The sequence below is a fragment of the Panthera onca genome, chromosome D3, assembly GCF_046562875.1.
Source record: "Panthera onca isolate mPanOnc1 chromosome D3, mPanOnc1 haplotype 2, whole genome shotgun sequence".
NCBI lineage: Eukaryota > Metazoa > Chordata > Mammalia > Carnivora > Felidae > Panthera > Panthera onca.
In genome coordinates, this window is record NC_138350.1 from 55,847,522 (window position 1) to 55,867,682 (window position 20,161).

The following is a 20,161-nucleotide window of genomic DNA, read 5'->3' on the forward strand; positions in this document are numbered from 1 at the left end:
TTAAGTTATTTTTCCCCCCTGTAATGCAGGAGGCAAAATCATAGCCATCTGCCCATGAAGAGGTGGCCAAGGAGTATAGTAAACATTGTTGGCTGACCCATTGTCATTCCCAATCCCCACCTGTCCTGCTGCTTCCCCTCTAGAGATTGAAAACCCATGCTTTCTGAAACACATGTGCAAAAAGGAAACATAGAATTTTGCTGGGGATTCTTGGAAAGCTTTTACTTTTCCTAGTAAAGGAGATGGTCATTGCTGGAGCTCCACTTCCTTTTTCTTCCTGACTTGATCCTGGATGTTATTCCTGAAGCTCTCTTGCCTGATAAAATAAACATGAGGGAATGACCAAAGGGCAGAGACCACATCCAGACCAGTTGTTGTTCAGCTGCTGATTGACAGCCAGCATCAACTAACCTCCAGCTTTCTGGTTACAAAACCTTATTTGTTTAAACCATCAAAGGTGGATTTTGCATCCAGAATCATTCCTGATACAGGTAAGTTTAAGGACAATGATAAACGTGTGATCTGGTTTCATGTAAAGAGAGAACATAGGCTTATAGCTAACATTAAAGGCCAAGATGAAGTTAAATTCTTAAAAATACCGATTTCATTTGGGAGTATTCAACATCTGTGGGAATTAATCTAATAGGGGTGCTAATATCGTGCTAATTTTAAAAATCAAGGTTAGCTGAAATCATATTAATTCTCCATTTAAATAAACTAGCCCCTTCCACTCATTAGGTGACTTTTCAAAAAATGTTTTTAATGTTTATTTATATCTGAAGAAGAGAGATACAGAGCATGAGTGGGGTGGGGCAGAGAGGGAGACACAGAATCCAAAGCAGGCTCCAGGCTCCAAGCTGTCAGCACAGAGCCAGACACGGGGCTTGAACTCAAAAATCATGAGATCATGACCTGAGCCAAAGTCAGACACCCAACCGACTGAGCCACCCAGGCACCCCTAAGTAAGTGACTTTTATAAGTGCAAGATCACTCAGTACACAGCAACAGTCTTAAAAGTTTCGTCATGAACTTAGATGATATGACTCATACCACCTTCTTGTGGAGAAATTCAGATTACTCACAATGCAGGGAATACAACCTTTTAAGGTTCATGGCAGCACCAAGTGAAGACAACTTCCCTCAGAACACTTGATTAAGATTCTGTCATTTTATTCACATAGTAACAACAAACTCTTTCAATAATTAAGCAATAATTCACAATACATATTTCTGAGGCATTTGCTGCTTTAATAGATGGCTTGTTCCTTTCTTTAATTATGAACAGAATGAGCCCAAATAAAGACTCCTACACTTTTAATAACTGAAAATATACAAAACCCTATATTCCTATTAACTACAGCTACAAAGTATAATCACTATCAGAAAATTCTGTAATTACAATTTATATTCACCTCTCTCCTTACCAATCTTATGTTATTAATATTCTAAGTAGAGCATAGTAATGCCATATTTGGGTCTGGAGTTACTCTAAGCACTATATATGGTTGGATTTTCTGATAATGCAATGTTTATACTTCACAAGAAACCCGCTCAGACAAAGAAGTTTACTATGAGTCCCCTCTTCCCTTCTCCTGAAGACTTTCATTTCTGATGTTTGCTTTGCATATTGGGTAACTGTGGCACCACAAAAAACATTATAATGCATGTATTCTTGTAATAGTTTTATCAAGAATCTCTAGAAAAGGAAACATTATGTTGTACACTGTCAGAATAATTTTAATAACATACAAGTCAGTCATTTTATTTTTAAATAAGAAATCTAATTAACTATGGGTAAAACTCAGTGGACTCTTAAATTTTTTTTTTTTTAACGTTTTATTTTTGAGACAGAGAGAGACAGAGCATGAACGGGGGAGGGTCAGAGAGAGAGGGAGACACAGAATCTGAAGCAGGCTCCAGGCTCTGAGCCGTCAGCCCAGAGCCCGACGCGGGGCTCGAACTCACGGACTGTGAGATCGTGACCTGAGCTGAAGTCAGACGCTTAACCAACTGAGCCACCCAGGCGCCCCTCAGTGGACTCTTTAAATTGAAATTTGGTAATGTCTTCTTTTGTACCGGAGCATCAAAACCCAGGGTCTCATGTCCTGACAACCGGTCTACAAACAAGCCTTACTAAGCATGCATAAGACCCTGAAAAGGTTGTCTTGTGATGCCTGAAACATATTCACAGCTGATTTATGCCAGAAAGGGGGCCATGAAGAACAGTGAAGGATAGTGGTTAGTTGTTAAGGGTTTCCTTTTCCTTTTCCATGTAAGCTGTGGTACTTCTCCATCACACGCCACACTTGCTAATATTTGTATTGTATCAGTCTTAATGGGACAGTATTTTCATCTCCCTTTTTTCATTTTAAGATGACCATGAACCTTATATGAGCACCCACAGATACCCCTATTTATTAGTAGAATGTTCCTTATGTAGAATGTTCCTAAGACACGTAGAGCCATCTTAATGTTTTCACGGGTTTATTTCCAAATTACATTGTAAAGGAAATTATTTATTTCCTACATAGGAAACTACTTAGTATCATCAATAGTATATAGGCTTTTGTGAATTTCCATAAGAGATTAAGTGCCTTTACTCATCTGCCTCCTAACAATGAACCTGGACATTTCAGCCTAGGTCTGAAGGTATCAATTCTTTTGAGTTTCCTCAATCCTATTCTCGTATTTTGAATCTGGTAAGAGAACAAATGGTAAAAAATTTTAAAATGCTCTAATCTTTGGTCTGAGAACTCCAATGCTCAAGTTATGGAATAGAAGAAAACACTTAATCTTGATACTGATTCCTTCTCAACAGGGAAAATATGTTTGTCTAAAAAGAAATATACTAGTTTATTACTTGTGTTAGTAATGGAAATAGAATATGTTTGGGAATATCTTTTCAAGCAAGAGCTGCCCTGGGGATGGAAATTTGAATTCAGCTTTAGAATCTCAAACATCTGGATTGACATTGCTTTCTGATAAGCAGAAAAGCAAACAATGTTGATAGAAGATATTCTACATTCTCTCCTGTAGCTCTTATGACTTTTGAAAGCAAACCAGTGCCCACTAAAAACTACTGAAATTCTAAAAGAGTGTGTGTGCTTTCTGTCTTATCCTGCTGACAAAGCTCTGAGCAAATGCTTTGATTCCCTTACAACACTGATGGGACTTTTTCTTTAGTGTGTCTTTTCCTATGTCTGAGAAGATTTGAGCTCTGACTAAAGGCTTTCCCACATTCATGACACTTGTAGGGTTTTTCCCCAGTGTGAGTTCTTCGATGCTGAATCAGGACTGCACTTCGGCTGAAAGCCTTCGCACACACATCACATGCATAAGGTTTCTCTCCACTGTGGATTCTATGATGTAGGATAAGGGCTGAGCTCTGACTGAAGACTTTGCCACATTCATCACACTTATGTTGTTTTTTTCCAGAAGGGTTTCTCTGTTTTCTTTCAAACCCATTATCTTGTTCACAAGCTCTTCTATACGTGAAACTCTGGGAAGCATTCATATGAAGGGTGTCAGAAATATTGTAAGGCAGTTCTATGGTTGGAGGAGTCTTTTGCCTCGAAGCTGAATTCACATTGATAGTTTTGCTCTCTTTAGCTGAAATAATATAGAGAAAAGCAATTTCACTCGTTCTCTGTTCAGAAAGAAAGGTAAATTGAATGATCCAAATGAAATATGTATGGATTATTTATTAGCCAGCATGTTTGTAAAATAGCATCACAATGTGGAAGATGAGGATGCTAAGACAGAACACATTGAGAACATCATAAAGCAAGAGGGAAAGCTTTACATACTGAGGAGACAGTCAACTATCAAGATGAAAAGCACCATGCAAAAAGTAGAATGGTGAGTAGAGGTAAAAAGATATATCAGGGACTGAAGAAAATCTGGAAGAAAAGAGACTACAAGATAAGGAATAATGGGAGAAGCAGAGAAACAAGCAGAAGAGGAGACAAATGTGGCAGTGGGTAGTAATAGACAAGACTTAGTGCAAGGGTCAACAGAGAAAAGTTTAATAATGAGGAATGGAATGAGGAAAGCCAAGGGTCAAAAATGAATACAGAAAATAAGCTCAAAAAATAAAAATTAGGGGGAAAAGGGGGGAGAATTACAGACTGAGATAACAGACACCTCAAACAAATCAAGGGTAGCACAAAGCACCCATTTATGAAAAACCTCTACTCTTGTATGTATTTTATAGTACTAGTTGAATGGCATTATTACTGGTTTAAATAGAAATCATTTTGTAAATGGTAAGGACTGTCTCAAATTCACTTCTGATACCTCAAACTCTAAAGTGACCTCAATGTCAAAATCCAAGGATGTCCACTCTTGTCACCTTCAGTTAACACAGTACTGGAAGTCCTAACCACAGCAATTAGACAACATAAAGTAATACAAGGCATCCAAATTGGTAAGGAAGTAAAACTCTTACTATATGCAGATGACACGATACTATATCCAGAAAACTCTAAAGACTCCACCAAAAAACTACTAGAAGTGGTAAATTGAGTAATGTTGCAGGATACAAAATCAATGTACAGAAAGCAAAAAACGAAATTAAGAAAACAATCCCACTTACAATTGCACCAAAAACAATAAAATATCTAAAAATAAACTTAAAGAGGTGAAAGACCTATCCTCTGAAAACTATAAAACATTTGATGAAAGAAATTCAAGATTATGCAAAGAACTGGAAAGATACTCAGTGATCATGGGTTGGAAGAACAAATATTGTTAAAATGTCTATACTACCTAAAGCGATCTACAGATTTAATGCAATCCCTATGAAAATACCAACAGAACTAGAACAAATAATTCTAAAATTTGTATGGAACCATGAAAGACCTTTAATAGCCAGAACAATCTTGAAAAACAAAACAAAACAAAACAAAACAAAACAAAACAAAACTGGAGGTATCACAATTCCAAAGTTCAAGTTATATTACCAAGTGACAGGAAAACAGTATGGTACTGGCATAAAGGAATGAAGCTGGACCACTTTATTACACCACACACAAAAATAAATTTGAATTCAATTAAAGACCTAAGTGTGAGACCCACAACCATAAAATTTTGAAGAGAACAAAGGCAGTAATCTGACATCAGCGATAGCAACATTTTTCTAGAAATATCTCCTGAAGCAAGGGAAATAAAAGCAAAAATAAACTATTGAGGCTACATCAAAATGAAAAGTTTCTGCACAGCAAAGGAAACAATCAACAAAACTAAAAGACAACCTACTGAATGGGGGACAATACTTTCAAATGACATACCCAATAAAGGGTTAGTATCCAAAATATATAACAAACTGATTCAACTCAATACCCAAAAAACAAATAATCCAATTGAAAAATTGTCTTTTGCCCAGAAGACATAAACAGACATTTCTCCAAAGAAGATATACAGATGGCCAATACACATGTGAAAAGATGCTTAACATCACTCATCATCAGGGAGATGCAAATCAAAACTACAATGAGGTATCTCACCTCACACCTGCCAGAATGGCTAAAATCAAAAACACAAGAAACAAGTGTTGGTGAAGATGTAGAGACAAAGAAACCCTCTTGCACTGTTGGTGGGAATGCAAATTGGTTCAGCCACTGTAGAAAATAGCATGGAGGTTCCTTAAAAAGTTAAAAGTAGAACTAGCCTATTATCCAGCAAATGTACTAGTGAGTATGTACTCAGAGAATACAAAAACACTAATTCAAAGGATACATGCACCCCTATGTTTAAAGTAGCATTATTTACATACCCCAAGTATCCATCAATAGATGAGTGGATAAAGAAGATGTATACACACACACACACACACACACACACAATAAAATTATTCAGCCAAAAAAGAATGAAATTTTCACATTTGCAACAACATGGACGGAGCTAGACAGTATAATATAAAGCGAAATAAGTCAGTCAGAGAAAGACATGATTTCACTCATATGTGGAATTAAAAACAAAACAAATTAGCAGGGTGGGGGGGGGGAAGAGAAAGAGAGAGAGAGAGAGAGAGAGAGAGAGAGAGAGAGAGAGAGAGAGAGAGGCAAACCAAGAAACAAACTCTTAACTATAGAGAACTATAAAGAACTTACCAGAGGGGAGGAGGGTGGGGGAATGGGAGAAAAAGGGGATGGGGATTAAGGAGTACACTTATCATGATGAAAGATAAATAAAAAACAAAACAAAACAAAAAATGTAGAAAAGGCCTCTGTGAGGACATTCGGATGTAGAACATAGTCCTTGCCAACTCTGAGATCCTAAAACCTGGCTTTAAGGCTAATTAATTTTGTAGTCACTGCCACAAAAAGCTGCTGAAGCAGGGATGGTTCCCTCTTGATCCTGATGGAGTGTGAACAGACTTTCATTTTTCTCTTAGTTAAGCCAACACAACTGCTAGACTGGAGGTGTTAAGTCCCCGGCACAAGCCTCTTGGGAGCGGGTACTTATCCAGTAAGAGAAATATTTTCTAAATCTCTATATTTCTGTATTTTATTTTTCCTATATTTTCTTATTAAAATTCTCTTGGAAAAACTCTAACCTTACTTAGCTGATCAAACCCCACAGAATAAGGAAGCAGTGCTGGGGGGAGAAGGGGAGATACTCCCAGTTGGGGTTTCCCTTTTCATTTCTGACTCCCATTTTATCCAGCATGATCATCTAGAAGGAAGGTCTCTGCTTAGATGTCACTCATCAAAGAGGGCTTCTCCACCACTTTATTTAATAAGACTCTGTCCCCACTTTATTTGATAATACTTATCCCCCTCATTTTGCTTTGGTTTTTCTTTCCATAGCACTTATTTTTTTAGTATCTGCAATGGAAAAGCTATGCTAGCCATTTTGAAGCACTTTTGTAAAAGGTGATGCAAAGAATTCTTCTCAAAGCTAGAGCAAACAATCCTAAAATTTATATGGAACCACAAAAGACCCCAATAGCCAAAGTAGTGTTGAAAAAGAAAACCAAAGCGGGAGGCATCACGATCCCGGACGTTAGCCTCTACTACAAAGCTATAATCATCAAGACAGTGTGGTATTGGCACAAAAACGAACACATAGACTACTGGAATAGAATAGAGAACTCAGAGATGGACCCACAAATGTATGGCCAACTAATCTTTGACAAAGCAGGAAAGAGTATCCAATGGAAAAAAAGACAGTCTGTTTAACAAATGGTGCTGGGAGAACTGGACAGCAACATAAAGAAGAATGAAACTGGACCACTTTCTTACACCACACACAAAAATAAACTCAAAATGGATTAAAGACCTAAATGTGAGTCAGGAAACCATCAAGACCCTAGAGGAGAAAACAGGCAACAACCTCTTTGACCTCAGCCACAGCAACTTCTTACTTGACACGTTTCTGAAGGCAAGGGAAATAAAAGCAAAAATGAACTACTGGGACCTCAACAAGATAAAATGCTTCTGTACTGCAAAGGAAACAATCAACAAAACTAAAAGGCAACCAACAGAATGGAAGAAGATATTTGCAAATGACATATCGAATAAAGGGTTAGTATCCAAAATCTAGAAAGAACTTACCGAAACCAACACATGAAAAACAAATAACCCAGTGAAGAAATGGGAAGAAGACATGAACGGACACTTTTCCAAAGAAGACATCCAGATGGCTAACAGACACATGAAAAGATGCTCAACATCGCTCGTCAGGGAAAAACAAATCAAAACCACATTGAGATATTACCTCACACTGGTGAGAGTGACTAAAATTAACAACTCAAGAAACAAAAGATGTTGGTGAGGATGTGGAGAAATGGGAACCCTCTTGCACTGTTGGTGGAAATGTAAACTGGTGCAGCCACTCTGGAAAACAGTGTAGAGGTTCCTCAAAAAATTAAAAATAGAACTACCCTATGACCCAGCAACAGCACGACTAAGAATTATCCGAAGGAAAAAAAAATAAAAATAAAAATAAAAAAAAAAGAATTATCCAAAGGATACAGCAGTGCTGATTCATAGGGGCACATGTACCCCAATGTTTACAGCAGCACTTTCAACAATAGCCAAATTATGGAAATAACCCAAATGTCCATCAACTGATGAATGGATGAAGAAGATGTGGCTTATATATACAATGGAATACTACTTGGCAATGAGAAAGAATGAAACCCTGCCATTTGCAGCAACGGGGATGGAACTGGAGGGTATTACGCTAAATGAAATAAGTCAGTCAGAAAGACGGTATCTTATATTTTCACTCATGTGGAACTTGAGAAACTTAACAGAAGACCATGGGAGAAGGGAAGGGGAAAAACAGTTTCAAACAGAGAGGGAGGCAAACCCATTAAGAGACTCTTAAATACAAAGAACAAACGGAGGATTGATGGGGGGGGGCAGTGGGAAAGGGGAAATGGGTGATGGGCTTTAAGGAAGGCACTTGTTGGGATGAGCACTGGGTGTTGTATGTAAGTGATGAATCGCAGGAATCAACCTCCAAAACCAAGAGCACACTGTATACACTGTACGTTAGCTAACTTGAAAACAAATTATATTAAAAAAATAATAAAATAAATAGAAAATTACTTCTGTTAACAAATACCAAAAAAAAAAAAAAAAAAAAGTGATGCAAGGAGCAACAGAGGCCAGTTTAGCATGTGAGGGAGAGAAAAATATTCAAATTCGAGTCACCACAGGAGGGCAAAGTCATCTTAGCAGCAATATGGCAATTATAGTACTAGACGTCACCAGTAACCAAACAAGAAGAAACAGAATATGATGAGGTAGACTGTGACTTTATGGTCCCTCAGAAGGGCCCTTAGGAGCTGCCTGAAGGTAAAACATCTGAGAACAAGGCCAGGTTGGTGCCCTGTGGACCAACAGTGTTTGCTCCTGCTTCAGTTAGAGTAGCTGTGTTTTCATCTGTTTTACACGCTGGAACTCCATGTAAAATTTCATTTGAGAAAAGGGTCATGCTTCTTTTTCTTTTTAATGTTTATGAGGTGGGAAAGAGAGGGATGGAGAGAGAGACAGAGAGCACGTGGGGGAGGAGCAGAGAGAGAGAGGGACAGAGGATCCAAAGCGGGCTCTGCGCTGACAGCAACAAGCCTGATGGGGAGCTCGAACTCACAATTGTGAGATTATGACCTGAGCCAAAGTCAGATGCTCAACCAACTGAGCCACCCAGGAGCCCCAAAAAGGGTCATGATTCTTAAAGAAAGGTTTGAAAATCCCATGGAGATGATGTCAAGGATTTAAAAATCTGAAAGATATTACAAGACTCTATGAGTAAGAAACAAGAACAAAATACTGAGAGTGATCATTAGCACAACATATAATGGAAGTTCCCACGTGAAGAAGAGGCAGGAGGGGAGATCTGAGACCTCTTACAGAGAGCAGCTGAGATGTGTGTGGGCAGGTGAGAGGCCACCTTTTCCTCCCACCATGAACTGAATCCTGCCCCTCACCTTTTTGTCTTGAGTGAAACTCCCGTGATGTTAATGGCAGCTGCTTCTTAATGGGCTTGATCTGGCTATTTGGTGATTCCCGATGAATTTCCCAAGGTGTCAACTTCTCTGCAAGCATGTCCTCATTTTGTCCAAAAAACACCTGAAAGCAGTTAGGCATACCTGAGGCTGAAGAAGAGACCCACGTTGGGACTTTGAAATAAAAGAGCAGAGAAAAAACTATGTAGAAATATCCTGGGATGCAGGAAAAGGGAGGAAGAAAGCACAGCCGTGTTCAGTTTTCTGGCACAGCTGGGAGTACATTCACCACCCAACATGTTTAGCGTGTTCAGTGGGAGTACAATTTGAGAGCTCTACCCCAATAATGGCCCAGAGCTTCTAACCCAGCCTGGTTGCCCATCCATTCCTGATGCCTTTTTACCTGCTCAGTTGGCCCGTCAAGCTCTTTCTCCAGCTCCTCCAGCATAGTCACGGCTTGCTCTCCGTTCTCGGGCCGGTGCTCTCGCAGCCAGGCCTGCAGCTCCTCAGGCAGGATGGCCAGGAACTGCTCCAGCACCAGCAGCTCCAGGATCTGCTCCTTGGAGTTCACCTCGGGCCTCAGCCACTGATGGCAAAGCTCCCGGAGCCGGTTCAGAGCCTCCCGGGGCCCAGGCGACTCCTGGTAGCCAAAGTGCCTGAACCGCTGGTGGAAGGTCTCTGGGCTGCAGGAGGTGCTCCAGGGGAGGCTGGGGTCCAGATCACAGATCTGCTCTTCCTCTTCCATCTTCACTATCACAATGCTGTCAGACTCCTCTGAAGGTTGTGGATGGAGTGAGGACTTTCTCAATTTTGCAGACATTTGGACTGGAAATAAATAAGTAGGCTTTAATCTTCAGGGAGGTGAGCTTTCCTTAAGGACACTCCTTAAATACGATTAAACAAACAGGTGGAAACAAGACACAGACACGTTTCTTAGAAATACAACACTGGGGGCGCCTGGTGGCTCAGTAGGTTAAGCCTCTGATTCTTGATTTCAGCTTAGGTCATGATTTCAGGTTCGGTTTGTGAGATCAAGGCCTGCAGAGTTGGCTTGGGATTCCCTCTCTCCCTCCCTCTCTCTCTGCCCCTCCCCCATGCGTGCTCAAAATAAACAAACTTTTTTTTTTAAAATTTAAAAACAAAGAAACAACACTGTTACAGAAAGTACTGCCCTTAATCTTAACATAAACCATGCTTTCAAAGAATACTTCCTTAAGAGAATTGAAGAGCTAAGATGGAATTCATATGCATGAGTAATTCCCAATTTATTCTGAAAATCTTGCACATAAGGCTGACTAAATATCACAATAAGAGATCAGCCAGGATTGTGCAGGAACTCCTGGAGAACAGAAATAAGGGAAGCTTGAGAAAAATTATGACTCTGGGGCAGGCTCAAACAGCCAATTAATTTTTTCTAGCCTGTTGCAAAGAGCATTAAGAAATAGTCTCATGAGAGAAGTATTCATGTGGATTTCTTTTCAACACTTACTATTAAACAGTATTAAATAAAACATTAAGTTTAATACTATTGAACAGCATTAAAACAATACTATTTTGACATTAAAGGAACTATTTAAAAGAAAAAGTAATTGTACATTCCCTAATCTTAATGTGCTTCTATTTTTTCATATTCACTTCTACTTCCCATCCATAACATCTGCATTATTTACCTATCTCTTTAGTGTAGAATATTTAGGTTGTGTCTAAGTTTGACTACCATAAATAATGATGGGAGGCACATTTTCAGGAATATATTTTTCTCCTTTCAAATTATTCAAGGATATCCCAAGGACTTGGCTTGCTGGGGTCAAAGGAGAGCGGCAAATGTCTTGCTCGGTACTATAAAATGAATTACTGAAACGATTGTTCACCAATTCACAATGTCAACAGCAACTCAGTGATGTAATTTCTCCAGGTGTCATGAGCTTGTCAGCAGGAAGCGGGTGGAAAGACAGTTCTAGCACTATATGCATCACTGATCACTGATGGCTGATTACAAAATCTTATAGGTGACCCGATTTTTCTTTTTTATGCAGTTGACCTGAACAAGACCCGTGGCTTCTTAAAACTCTAGCAGGTGAGAGACAACGTTACGAAGTAAACAGAAGAACGTAATATACACTGCTATGCAGCAAATGATAACAGCTGACACAGTATTAACCATGTGCTGAGCACTGTTCTCAGCACCTTAAAGAGAAACTCCTTTAAACCTTCTCAAAAGTCCTGTACGCTTACTTCCATGCCTGCCTTGTAGATGAGGAACCTGCCAAGCTCAGGTAGAGTGACCACGGGCAAGGGGGCAGGGATGGGGCCTGATTCCGGGCCATCCACTTACCCACAGTGCTGCGTGGTCAAGAGGCAGGGGGCAGGGGTCCGGGTGCCGAGAAGGAGCAGCAGACCCAGATGCTCCTGCGCCGGGGGGAGAATCTAAGGTCGAGACCTGGGCGGCGGGAAAGGTTGAGGCCATGAGTTCGGACGCCGTCTGGGAGCGTTACATTGAGGGACTCTAAACTAAAAGCCTCTGGAAGTCACGGAGAGAGTGGCGGCTGGCACGCATTCTGCCTCTTCAGCACCTGCAGCCGCGGGCCACCTCCACAGCTGCTCTCGGCGCTACACAGGAGACTGGGAGACCGAACCGCCAACACACGCGCGGGCCTGTGACCAACGGGCTCCCTCCCTGGAGGGGAGGCTTCGCCGAGAGCCCGGAAAGCGGGGTGCTACGGCGGAGGACCGACGCTCACGCCAGCACCCCTCCTCCAGCGGGGCCGAGTCGCCGCAGGTTGGCGCCGGAGGGTCTCCGGACGCGTAGCCCACCTGCCCCACCCCGCCCACGCCTCTCCCGCGCGGGGCCCCGGCCCCGCGAGACCGCGGGCCGCGCGCGGGCGTTGAGGACGCTGCGCGGAGGCCAGGTGAGCGCGCGCCGGCGGGGAGCCGAGAGGGTTCGGCTGTGGCGGCAGGCGCCGCGGGGCTGCACCGGGAGGACGAGGGGAGGGGGGGTCCCGGCGCGCGGCTAGGGGGCCTGGAGGTGCAGGACCGGCTAAGGGCCGAGGGAAACGCCGGGGGGTGACAGGAGCGGGCGTGAAGAGGGGTTGGGCGGCGGGACGGGCTGGGAGGGCGGCCTCAGGGTGTCGTCGAGGTCCGCGCCACCTCCTCCCAAACCCCGGGTGAGGACGCCTCTCCATGCAGCCTAGGGGTTCAGAGGGGGCCTCGGCTCTCACCTCCCGACGGGGAAGAGCGACCCCGCGTTTTCCGGAAGATGCCGGGAAAGCGCCCGGTCGGAAGCTGCTTCCGGTCCTCGCGGCTGGGTTGGGAGCCGGCCCGGGTTGAGGGAGCGGTTGCCATGGAGACGAGTCGCCGCCGCAGGAGGCTTTTGGTGAGGCGACTTCCGAGTTAGCGGAAGGGGATAACCCCGACGGTTGGGAATGCGACTGCTCCGCCTTCCGGTTCACAAAACCCGGGTGGTTGTTTTTCAGAGTGCTTCTACTTAGGTTATTCCATTTACTTTTTCATTAACCCGGTAAAGTTATTCCCACTTAACAAGAAATAAGTCCAAAGGTTTCGTGACTTGCCCAAGATCACAGAGAGGAAAGACTCCTTAGCTTTCTGCCTTTCAGTTCAACCTGCCTCTGATACCATCCGCGCTACTGGGGTTGGTTGTACTCCAAGTAGTACTGTTTTAAGGAAAAGATTTGACGCCACCCCCGCCCCCACCCCGCTCTTTCACGGGAGAACCGAATGGCCCTTAAAAAGGGGACAACCCACCTACACACATATTTTGGCACCAATATATACGTATATATTTCCTCAGATAACCTTTTAAGTAAATTTAAAAATGCGAGGCCACAACCCCACATATTGGCTTCCTCTTCCACCTACTTTCCATAGGGACTCTTGGAAAATGTAGTTGTAGAGGGAAGTAGGGAATTAGGGAGAGAACAGAGACGCTTGAAAACCACTTGGTAATAAACAGCAATAAGGAAAAAAAACCCACACCTTTTGGGATGACCTCTCCCCCCCCCCCCCCCCCCCCCCGCGCCAAGTATGCCCTTACCAGAGTCCGAAATGATGAGAGAAAAGGCTGCTTTATTCCACCTGTACCAGACCTAAGGGTTAGGGGAGAAACTTGTCGCTTAGTTAATCTACAATGACATTAAATTTGAAGAAATTCTTGCACCAATAGGGGACTTTCACAGGATAAGAAAATTTGTTGAGGCAGCTACTAATACAAATAGCAAGACAGTCCAAAAGTGCAGAAGGGAATGTGTTCACTCTGATGGTGGGTAGGTTAAGTTAGTCAAGGCAATGAGGCATCTGAAACAGGAGCAGTCAATTTCGGACAGTGGTGTGAAGTCATAGAAGGTAGTTTAAGGAGAAAATGGACAGTAATTGAAGGCTGCAAAGAGAATAAGGAACTATTCTTGGGTTTGAATTCTACCAAATACCCAGATCATCCCAGAAGATGAAGCTAAGAAAAAAGTAAAAGAGTGTTTATGAAAAGTTTCAGAGTGTAAGGGGAGCCTGGGTGGCTCAGTTGGTTAAGCCTTATACTTCAGCTCAGGTCATGGTGTCATGGTTGGTGAGTTGCCGGGTTGGTGAGAGCCCTACATCTGGCTCTCTGCACTCAGGCTTTCTACTGTCAGTGCAGAGCCTGCTTCGGATAGAGTGCAAAGTTAGCAGAAATCAGGTCCTAGTAGAAAGATCATCTGCTAAGTACCAGATGCGTGATACTGAGAATTCAAACGTCAGACACAGATTTTTGCTCTTTAGGAACTGATAGGCTAATAAAGAAGAATGGTATATAGATTGACTATTTTAAACAACATGGTAGCTGTTCTGATGGAGCTAACTACAGGATACTATAAAAGCACAAAGAAGGTGTTGGGGGGAGGGTGGAGAGAGTGGGGTTGGAGTTGTTGGGGAAAGCTGAGTGCCATGTAGTCGAAACTGAGGGACCAGTGAAATTTTATATTTGCTGGGATTGAAGGATGGCAGGCCATGAGTGGCTAAGGATGAGGATGAAGAAATAAGAAGTTTCAAAAGATGTGGCAGGCCAGGTAAAAGGCTATGAACTAAAATTTTAGTCAGGGTCTTCTGAAGTAAAGTCTGCCTGAGTAGTAAAGAAACTCAGGTTTCTGAAGTAAAGTTTGCCTGAGATTCTTAGCATAAACCATTTTACCAAACATTCTGAAGATGCTCAGACAACCCAAAGGTAATATACACCTTCCCAGTATGCATTCCTTGATGATCAATAAGCACTGGGTTCTAACTCCCATTCCCCAGTGAATGATCTGCTGCTGAATAAAGTTTGAGCTTTAAGTAAAGATTTTTCAAGAAAATGTCCCCATACTGAAAGACGAGTATTCCCAGATTAAAAGGGCCAGCCCTTTGCATGCACCACACAAGGGATGAAGACCTGTATCATTCTGGAATTTCTTAAAATACAGGACAAATTTGAGATCCTAAAAGCTTCCAGAATCTAAGGAGCTGCAAGCTAAAATTTGAAAAACAAGATGATTATTAGACTTCTCAGTCTAGAAGATAATGAACAATGCCATCAAAATCTTGAGGAAAATTAATTTCCAAATTAAACACAGCTGAATCATATTCAAAGTAGGAATAAGGACATTTTCAGACATGCGAAGTGTTAAAAAAAAAAAAAGTTCCCTCCCATGCATCCCTTCTCAGGAGGCTACTGGAAGTCTGCCCTAAAGAGAGAGTAATCCAAGTAAGACAACACGGATAGGGGATTCAACATAGTAGGTAATGAGGGAAATTCTTGAGAGGGTGATAAAGGAGATCCCAGGAGACAGATTTGGAGTTAAGAAGTAGAGGGATGGAGTGCTCAAGGCACATGCCTCAATGGGGGAATAATAGTGCAGATAGAGTACTGGGTATGTTTGTTATATTCCAATGCTGAGAGATTGATACTTCAAGTTGAAAGTTAGTGATTCTGGCAGGATAAGTGATTAATAGATAGAAGACGAAGCAAAGGGCAGAAGCAGCACCCATTTATCATTAAGTTCAGGCAAACAGAATGGTGTGCAAGAAATTTAGGGTACATTAGAAGGCTTAGCTATGGATAATGCTTACATAGTCATTATAATATGAACACTGAAATTTGATCTAACCAAGTATATTGGGAGGTTTGGGGGAAAGGGAGGAATGATAATTCTGTGTATGAGGGAAGTGTGGCTGCATAAGAGAGCTAAATCCTTATATTTCATAATATGAACTTAATAATATGTAAAAGTGAAATATGAAAATAAATAGCTGTCTTAAATTATTTAGAACGTGTAAGTAAATCCCCATAGAAACAGCTATAAGAGTAGAACGGGGATGTAGTCCTGCAAAGCAGGACTTAGTGGTGGAGGGCGGAGGGGACTGTTCTTGTCCATTCTAGGTCTTCTAGACCAATTTGAATTTTTAATTACATATACTATAACATCAATTATAGAGAATAAACTATAATTGCACCTCCTGTTCCCTTTAAGCCTTTTTTATTAAGTTTTTTTTTTTAATTTTTTAATATATGAAATTTACTGTCAAATTGGTTTCCATACAACACCCAGTGCTCATCCCAAAAGGTGCCCTCCTCAATACCCATCACCCACCCTGCCCTCCCTCCCACCCCCCATCAACCCTCAGTTTGTTCTCAGTTTTTAACCGTCTCTTATGCTTTGGCTCTCTCCCACTCTAACCTCTTTTTTTTTTTTTTCCTTCCCCTCCCCTATGGGTTTCTGTTATGTTTCTCAGGATCCACATAAGAGTGAAACCATATGGTATCTGTCTTTCTCTGTATGGCTTATTTCACTTAGCATCACACTCTCCAGTTCCATCCATGTTGCTACAAAAGGCCATATTTCATTTTTTCTCATTGCCACGTAGTATTCCATTGTGTATATAAACCACAATTTCTTTATCCATTCATCAATTGATGGACATTTAGGCTCTTTCCATAATTTGGCTATTGTTGAGAGTGCTGCTATAAACATTGGGGTACAGGTGCCCCTATGCATCAGTACTCCTGTATCCCTTGGATAAATTCCTAGCAGTGCTATTGCTGGGTCATAGGGTAGGTCTATTTTTAATTTTCTGAGGAACCTCCACACTGCTTTCCAGAGCGGTTGCACCAATTTGCATTCCCACCAACAGTGCAAGAGGGTTCCCGTTTCTCCACATCCTCTCCAGCATCTATAGTCTCCTGATTTCTTCATTTTGGCCACTCTGACTGGCGTGAGGTGGTATCTGAGTGTGGTTTTGATTTGTATTTCCCTGATAAGGAGCGACGTTGAACATCTTTTCATGTGCCTGTTGGCCATCCGGATGTCTTCTTTAGAGAAGTGTCTATTCATGTTTTCTGCCCATTTCTTCACTGGGTTATTTGTTTTTCGGGTGTGGAGTTTGATGAGCTCTTTATAGATTTTGGATACTAGCCCTTTGTCCGATGTGTCATTTGCAAATATCTTTTCCCATTCCGTTGGTTGCCTTTTAGTTTTGTTGGTTGTTTCCTTTGCTGTGCAGAAGCTTTTTATCTTCATAAGGTCCCAGTAATTCACTTTTGCTTTTAATTCCCTTGCCTTTGGGGATGTGCCGAGTAAGAGATTGCTACGGCTGAGGTCAGAGAGGTCTTTTCCTGCTTTCTCCTCTAAGGTTTTGATGGTTTCCTGTCTCACATTCAGGTCCTTTATCCATTTTGAGTTTATTTTTGTGAATGGTGTGAGAAAGTGGTCTAGTTTCAACCTTCTGCATGTTGCTGTCCAGTTCTCCCAGCACCATTTGTTAAAGAGACTGTCTTTTTTCCATTGGATGTTCTTTCCTGCTTTGTCAAAGATGAGTTGGCCATACGTTTGTGGGTCTAGTTCTGGGGTTTCTATTCTATTCCATTGGTCTATGTGTCTGTTTTTGTGCCAATACCATGCTGTCTTGATGATGACAGCTTTGTAGTAGAGGCTAAAGTCTGGGATTGTGATGCCTCCTGCTTTGGTCTTCTTCTTCAAAATTACTTTGGCTATTCGGGGCCTTTTGTGGTTCCATATGAATTTTAGGATTGCTTGTTCTAGTGTCGAGAAGAATGCTGGTGCAATTTTGATTGGGATTGCATTGAATGTGTAGATAGCTTTGGGTAGTATTGACATTTTGACAATATTTATTCTTCCAATCCATGAGCAGGGAATGTCTTTCCATTTCTTTATATCTTCTTCAATTACCTGCATAAGCTTTCTATAGTTTTCAGCATACAGATCTTTTACATCTTTGGTTAGATTCATTCCTAGGTATTTTATGCTTCTTGGTGCAATTGTGAATGGGATCAGTTTCTTCATTTGTCTTTCTGTTGCTTCATTGTTAGTGTATAAGAATGCAACTGATTTCTGCACATTGATTTTGTATCCTGCAACTTTGCTGAATTCATGTATCAGTTCTAGCAGACTTTTGGTGGAGTCTATCGGATTTTCCATGTATAATATCATGTCATCTGCAAAAAGCGAAAGCTTGACTTCATCTTTGCCAATTTTGATGCCTTTGATTTCCTTTTGTTGTCTGATTGCTGATGCTAGAACTTCCAGCACTATATTAAACAGCAGCGGTGAGAGTGGGCATCCCTGTCGTGTTCCTGATCTCAGGGAAAAAGCTCTCAGTTTTTCCCCGTTGAGGATGATGTTAGCTGTGGGCTTTTCATAAATGGCCTTTATGATCTTTAAGTATGTTCCTTCTATCCCGACTTTCTCAAGGGTTTTTATTAAGAAAGGGTGCTGGATTTTGTCAAAGGCCTTTTCTGCATCGATTGACAGGATCATATGGTTCTTCTCTTTTTTTTTGTTAATGTGATGTATCACGTTGATCGATTTGCGAATGTTGAACCAGCCCTGCATCCCAGGAATGAATCCCACTTGATCATGGTGAATAATTCTTTTTATATGCTGTTGAATTCGATTTGCTAGTATCTTATTAAGAATTTTTGCATGCATATTCATCAGGGATATTGGCCTGTAGTTCTCTTTTTTTACTGGGTCTCTGTCTGGTTTAGGAATCAAAGTAATACTGGCTTCATAGAATGAGTCTGGAAGTTTTCCTTCCCTTTCTATTTCTTGGAATAGCTTGAGAAGGATAGGTATTATCTCTGCTTTAAACGTCTGGTAGAACTCCCCTGGGAAGCCATCTGGTCCTGGACTCTTATTTGTTGGGAGATTTTTGATAACCGATTCAATTTCTTCGCTGGTTATGGGTCTGTTCAAGCTTTCTATTTCCTCCTGATTGAGTTTTGGAAGAGTGTGGGTGTTTAGAAATTTGTCCATTTCTTCCAGGTTGTCCAATTTGTTGGCATATAATTTTTCATAGTATTCCCTGGTAATTGTTTGTATCTCTGAGGGATTGGTTGTAATCATTCCATTTTCATTCATGATTTTATCTATTTGGGTCATCTCCCTTTTCTTTTTGAGCAGCCTGGCTAGAGGTTTGTCAATTTTGTTTATTTTTTCAAAAAACCAACTCTTGGTTTCGTTGATCTGCTCTACAGTTTTTTTAGATTCTATATTGTTTATTTCTGCTCTGATCTTTATTATTTCTCTTCTTCTGCTGGGTTTAGGCTGCCTTTGCTGTTCTGCTTCTATTTCCTTTAGGTGTGCTGTTAGATTTTGTATTTGGGATTTTTCTTGTTTCTTGAGATAGGCCTGGATTGCAATGTATTTTCCTCTCAGGACTGCCTTCGCTGCATCCCAAAGCGTTTGGATTGTTGTATTTTCATTTTCGTTTGTTTCCATATATTTTTTAATTTCTTCTCTAATTGCCTGGTTGACCCACTCATTTGTTAGTAGGGTGTTCTTTAACCTCCATGCTTTTGGAGGTTTTCCAGACTTTTTCCTGTGGTTGATTTCAAGCTTCATAGCATTGTGGTCTGAAAGTATGCATGGTATAATTTCAATTCTTGTAAACTTATGAAGGGCTGTTTTGTGACCCAGTATATGATCTATCTTGGAGAATGTTCCATGTGCACTCGAGAAGAAAGTATATTCTGTTGCTTTGGGATGCAGAGTTCTAAATATATCTGTCAAGTCCATCTGATCCAATGTATCATTCAGGGCCCTTGTTTCTTTATTGACTGTGTGTCTAGATGATCTATCCATTTCTGTAAGTGGGGTGTTAAAGTCCCCTGCAATGACCACATTCTTATCAATAAGGTTGCTTATGTTTATGAGTAATTGTTTTATGTATCTGGGGGCTCGGGTATTTGGCGCATAGACATTTATAATAGTTAGCTCTTCCTGATGGATAGACCCTGTGATTATTATATAATGCCCTTCTTCATCTCTTGTTACAGCCTTTAATTTAAAGTCTAGTTTGTCTGATATAAGTATGGCTACTCCAGCTTTCTTTTGGCTTCCAGTAGCATGATAAATACTTCTCCATCCCCTCACTCTCAATCTAAAGGTGTCCTCAGATCTAAAATGAGTCTCTTGTAGACAGCAAATAGATGGGTCTTGTTTTTGTATCCATTCTGATACCCTATGTCTTTTAGTTGGCGCATTTAATCCATTTACATTCAGTGTTATTATAGAAAGATATGGGTTTAGAGTCATTGTGATGTCTGTATGTTTTATGCTTGTAGTGATGTCTCTGGTACTTTGTCTCACAGGATCCCCCTTAGGATCTCTTGTAGGGCTGGTTTCGTGGTGACAAATTCCTTCAGTTTTTGTTTGTTTGGGAAGA

General features: G+C 41.2%; 1 protein-coding gene and 1 long non-coding RNA gene across 7 annotated transcripts in view; one reads left to right on the top strand and one right to left on the bottom strand.

The window, feature by feature from the left end:
- Nucleotides 1-1,817: 1,817 nt before the first annotated feature.
- On the bottom strand, nt 1,818-12,769 carry ZNF396 (zinc finger protein 396). Of its 3 annotated transcripts, XM_078435327.2 has the most exons (5): nt 12,676-12,759; nt 11,793-11,897; nt 9,861-10,282; nt 9,440-9,581; nt 1,818-3,609 (listed from the first exon to the last, which is right to left on the bottom strand). In XM_078435327.2, exons 3-5 carry the CDS (start codon nt 10,275-10,277, stop codon nt 3,155-3,157), a joined length of 1,014 nt encoding a protein of 337 aa, XP_078291453.1. In that variant the 5' UTR covers nt 10,278-10,282; nt 11,793-11,897; nt 12,676-12,759; the 3' UTR covers nt 1,818-3,154. The 3 variants fall into 3 exon arrangements, with proteins under 3 accessions (XP_078291453.1, XP_078291451.1, XP_078291452.1); XM_078435325.2 differs by lacking the exon at nt 11,793-11,897 and having other exon boundaries at nt 12,676-12,769; XM_078435326.2 differs by lacking the exon at nt 12,676-12,759 and having other exon boundaries at nt 11,793-12,659.
- Nucleotides 8,769-20,161, top strand: part of LOC132665920 (uncharacterized) — a 77,963-nt gene continuing 66,570 nt past the window's right edge. For 2 of the 4 annotated variants that reach the window (XR_013551239.2, XR_013551240.2), the window contains exons 1-3: nt 10,230-10,318; nt 11,237-11,372; nt 11,494-11,534. This is a non-coding gene — a long non-coding RNA (uncharacterized LOC132665920). Of the gene's footprint in view, nt 9,391-10,229; nt 10,319-11,236; nt 11,373-11,493; nt 11,535-20,161 lie in introns of those variants that run through there. The other 2 variants (XR_013551241.2, XR_013551242.2) reach the window with 2 other exon arrangements.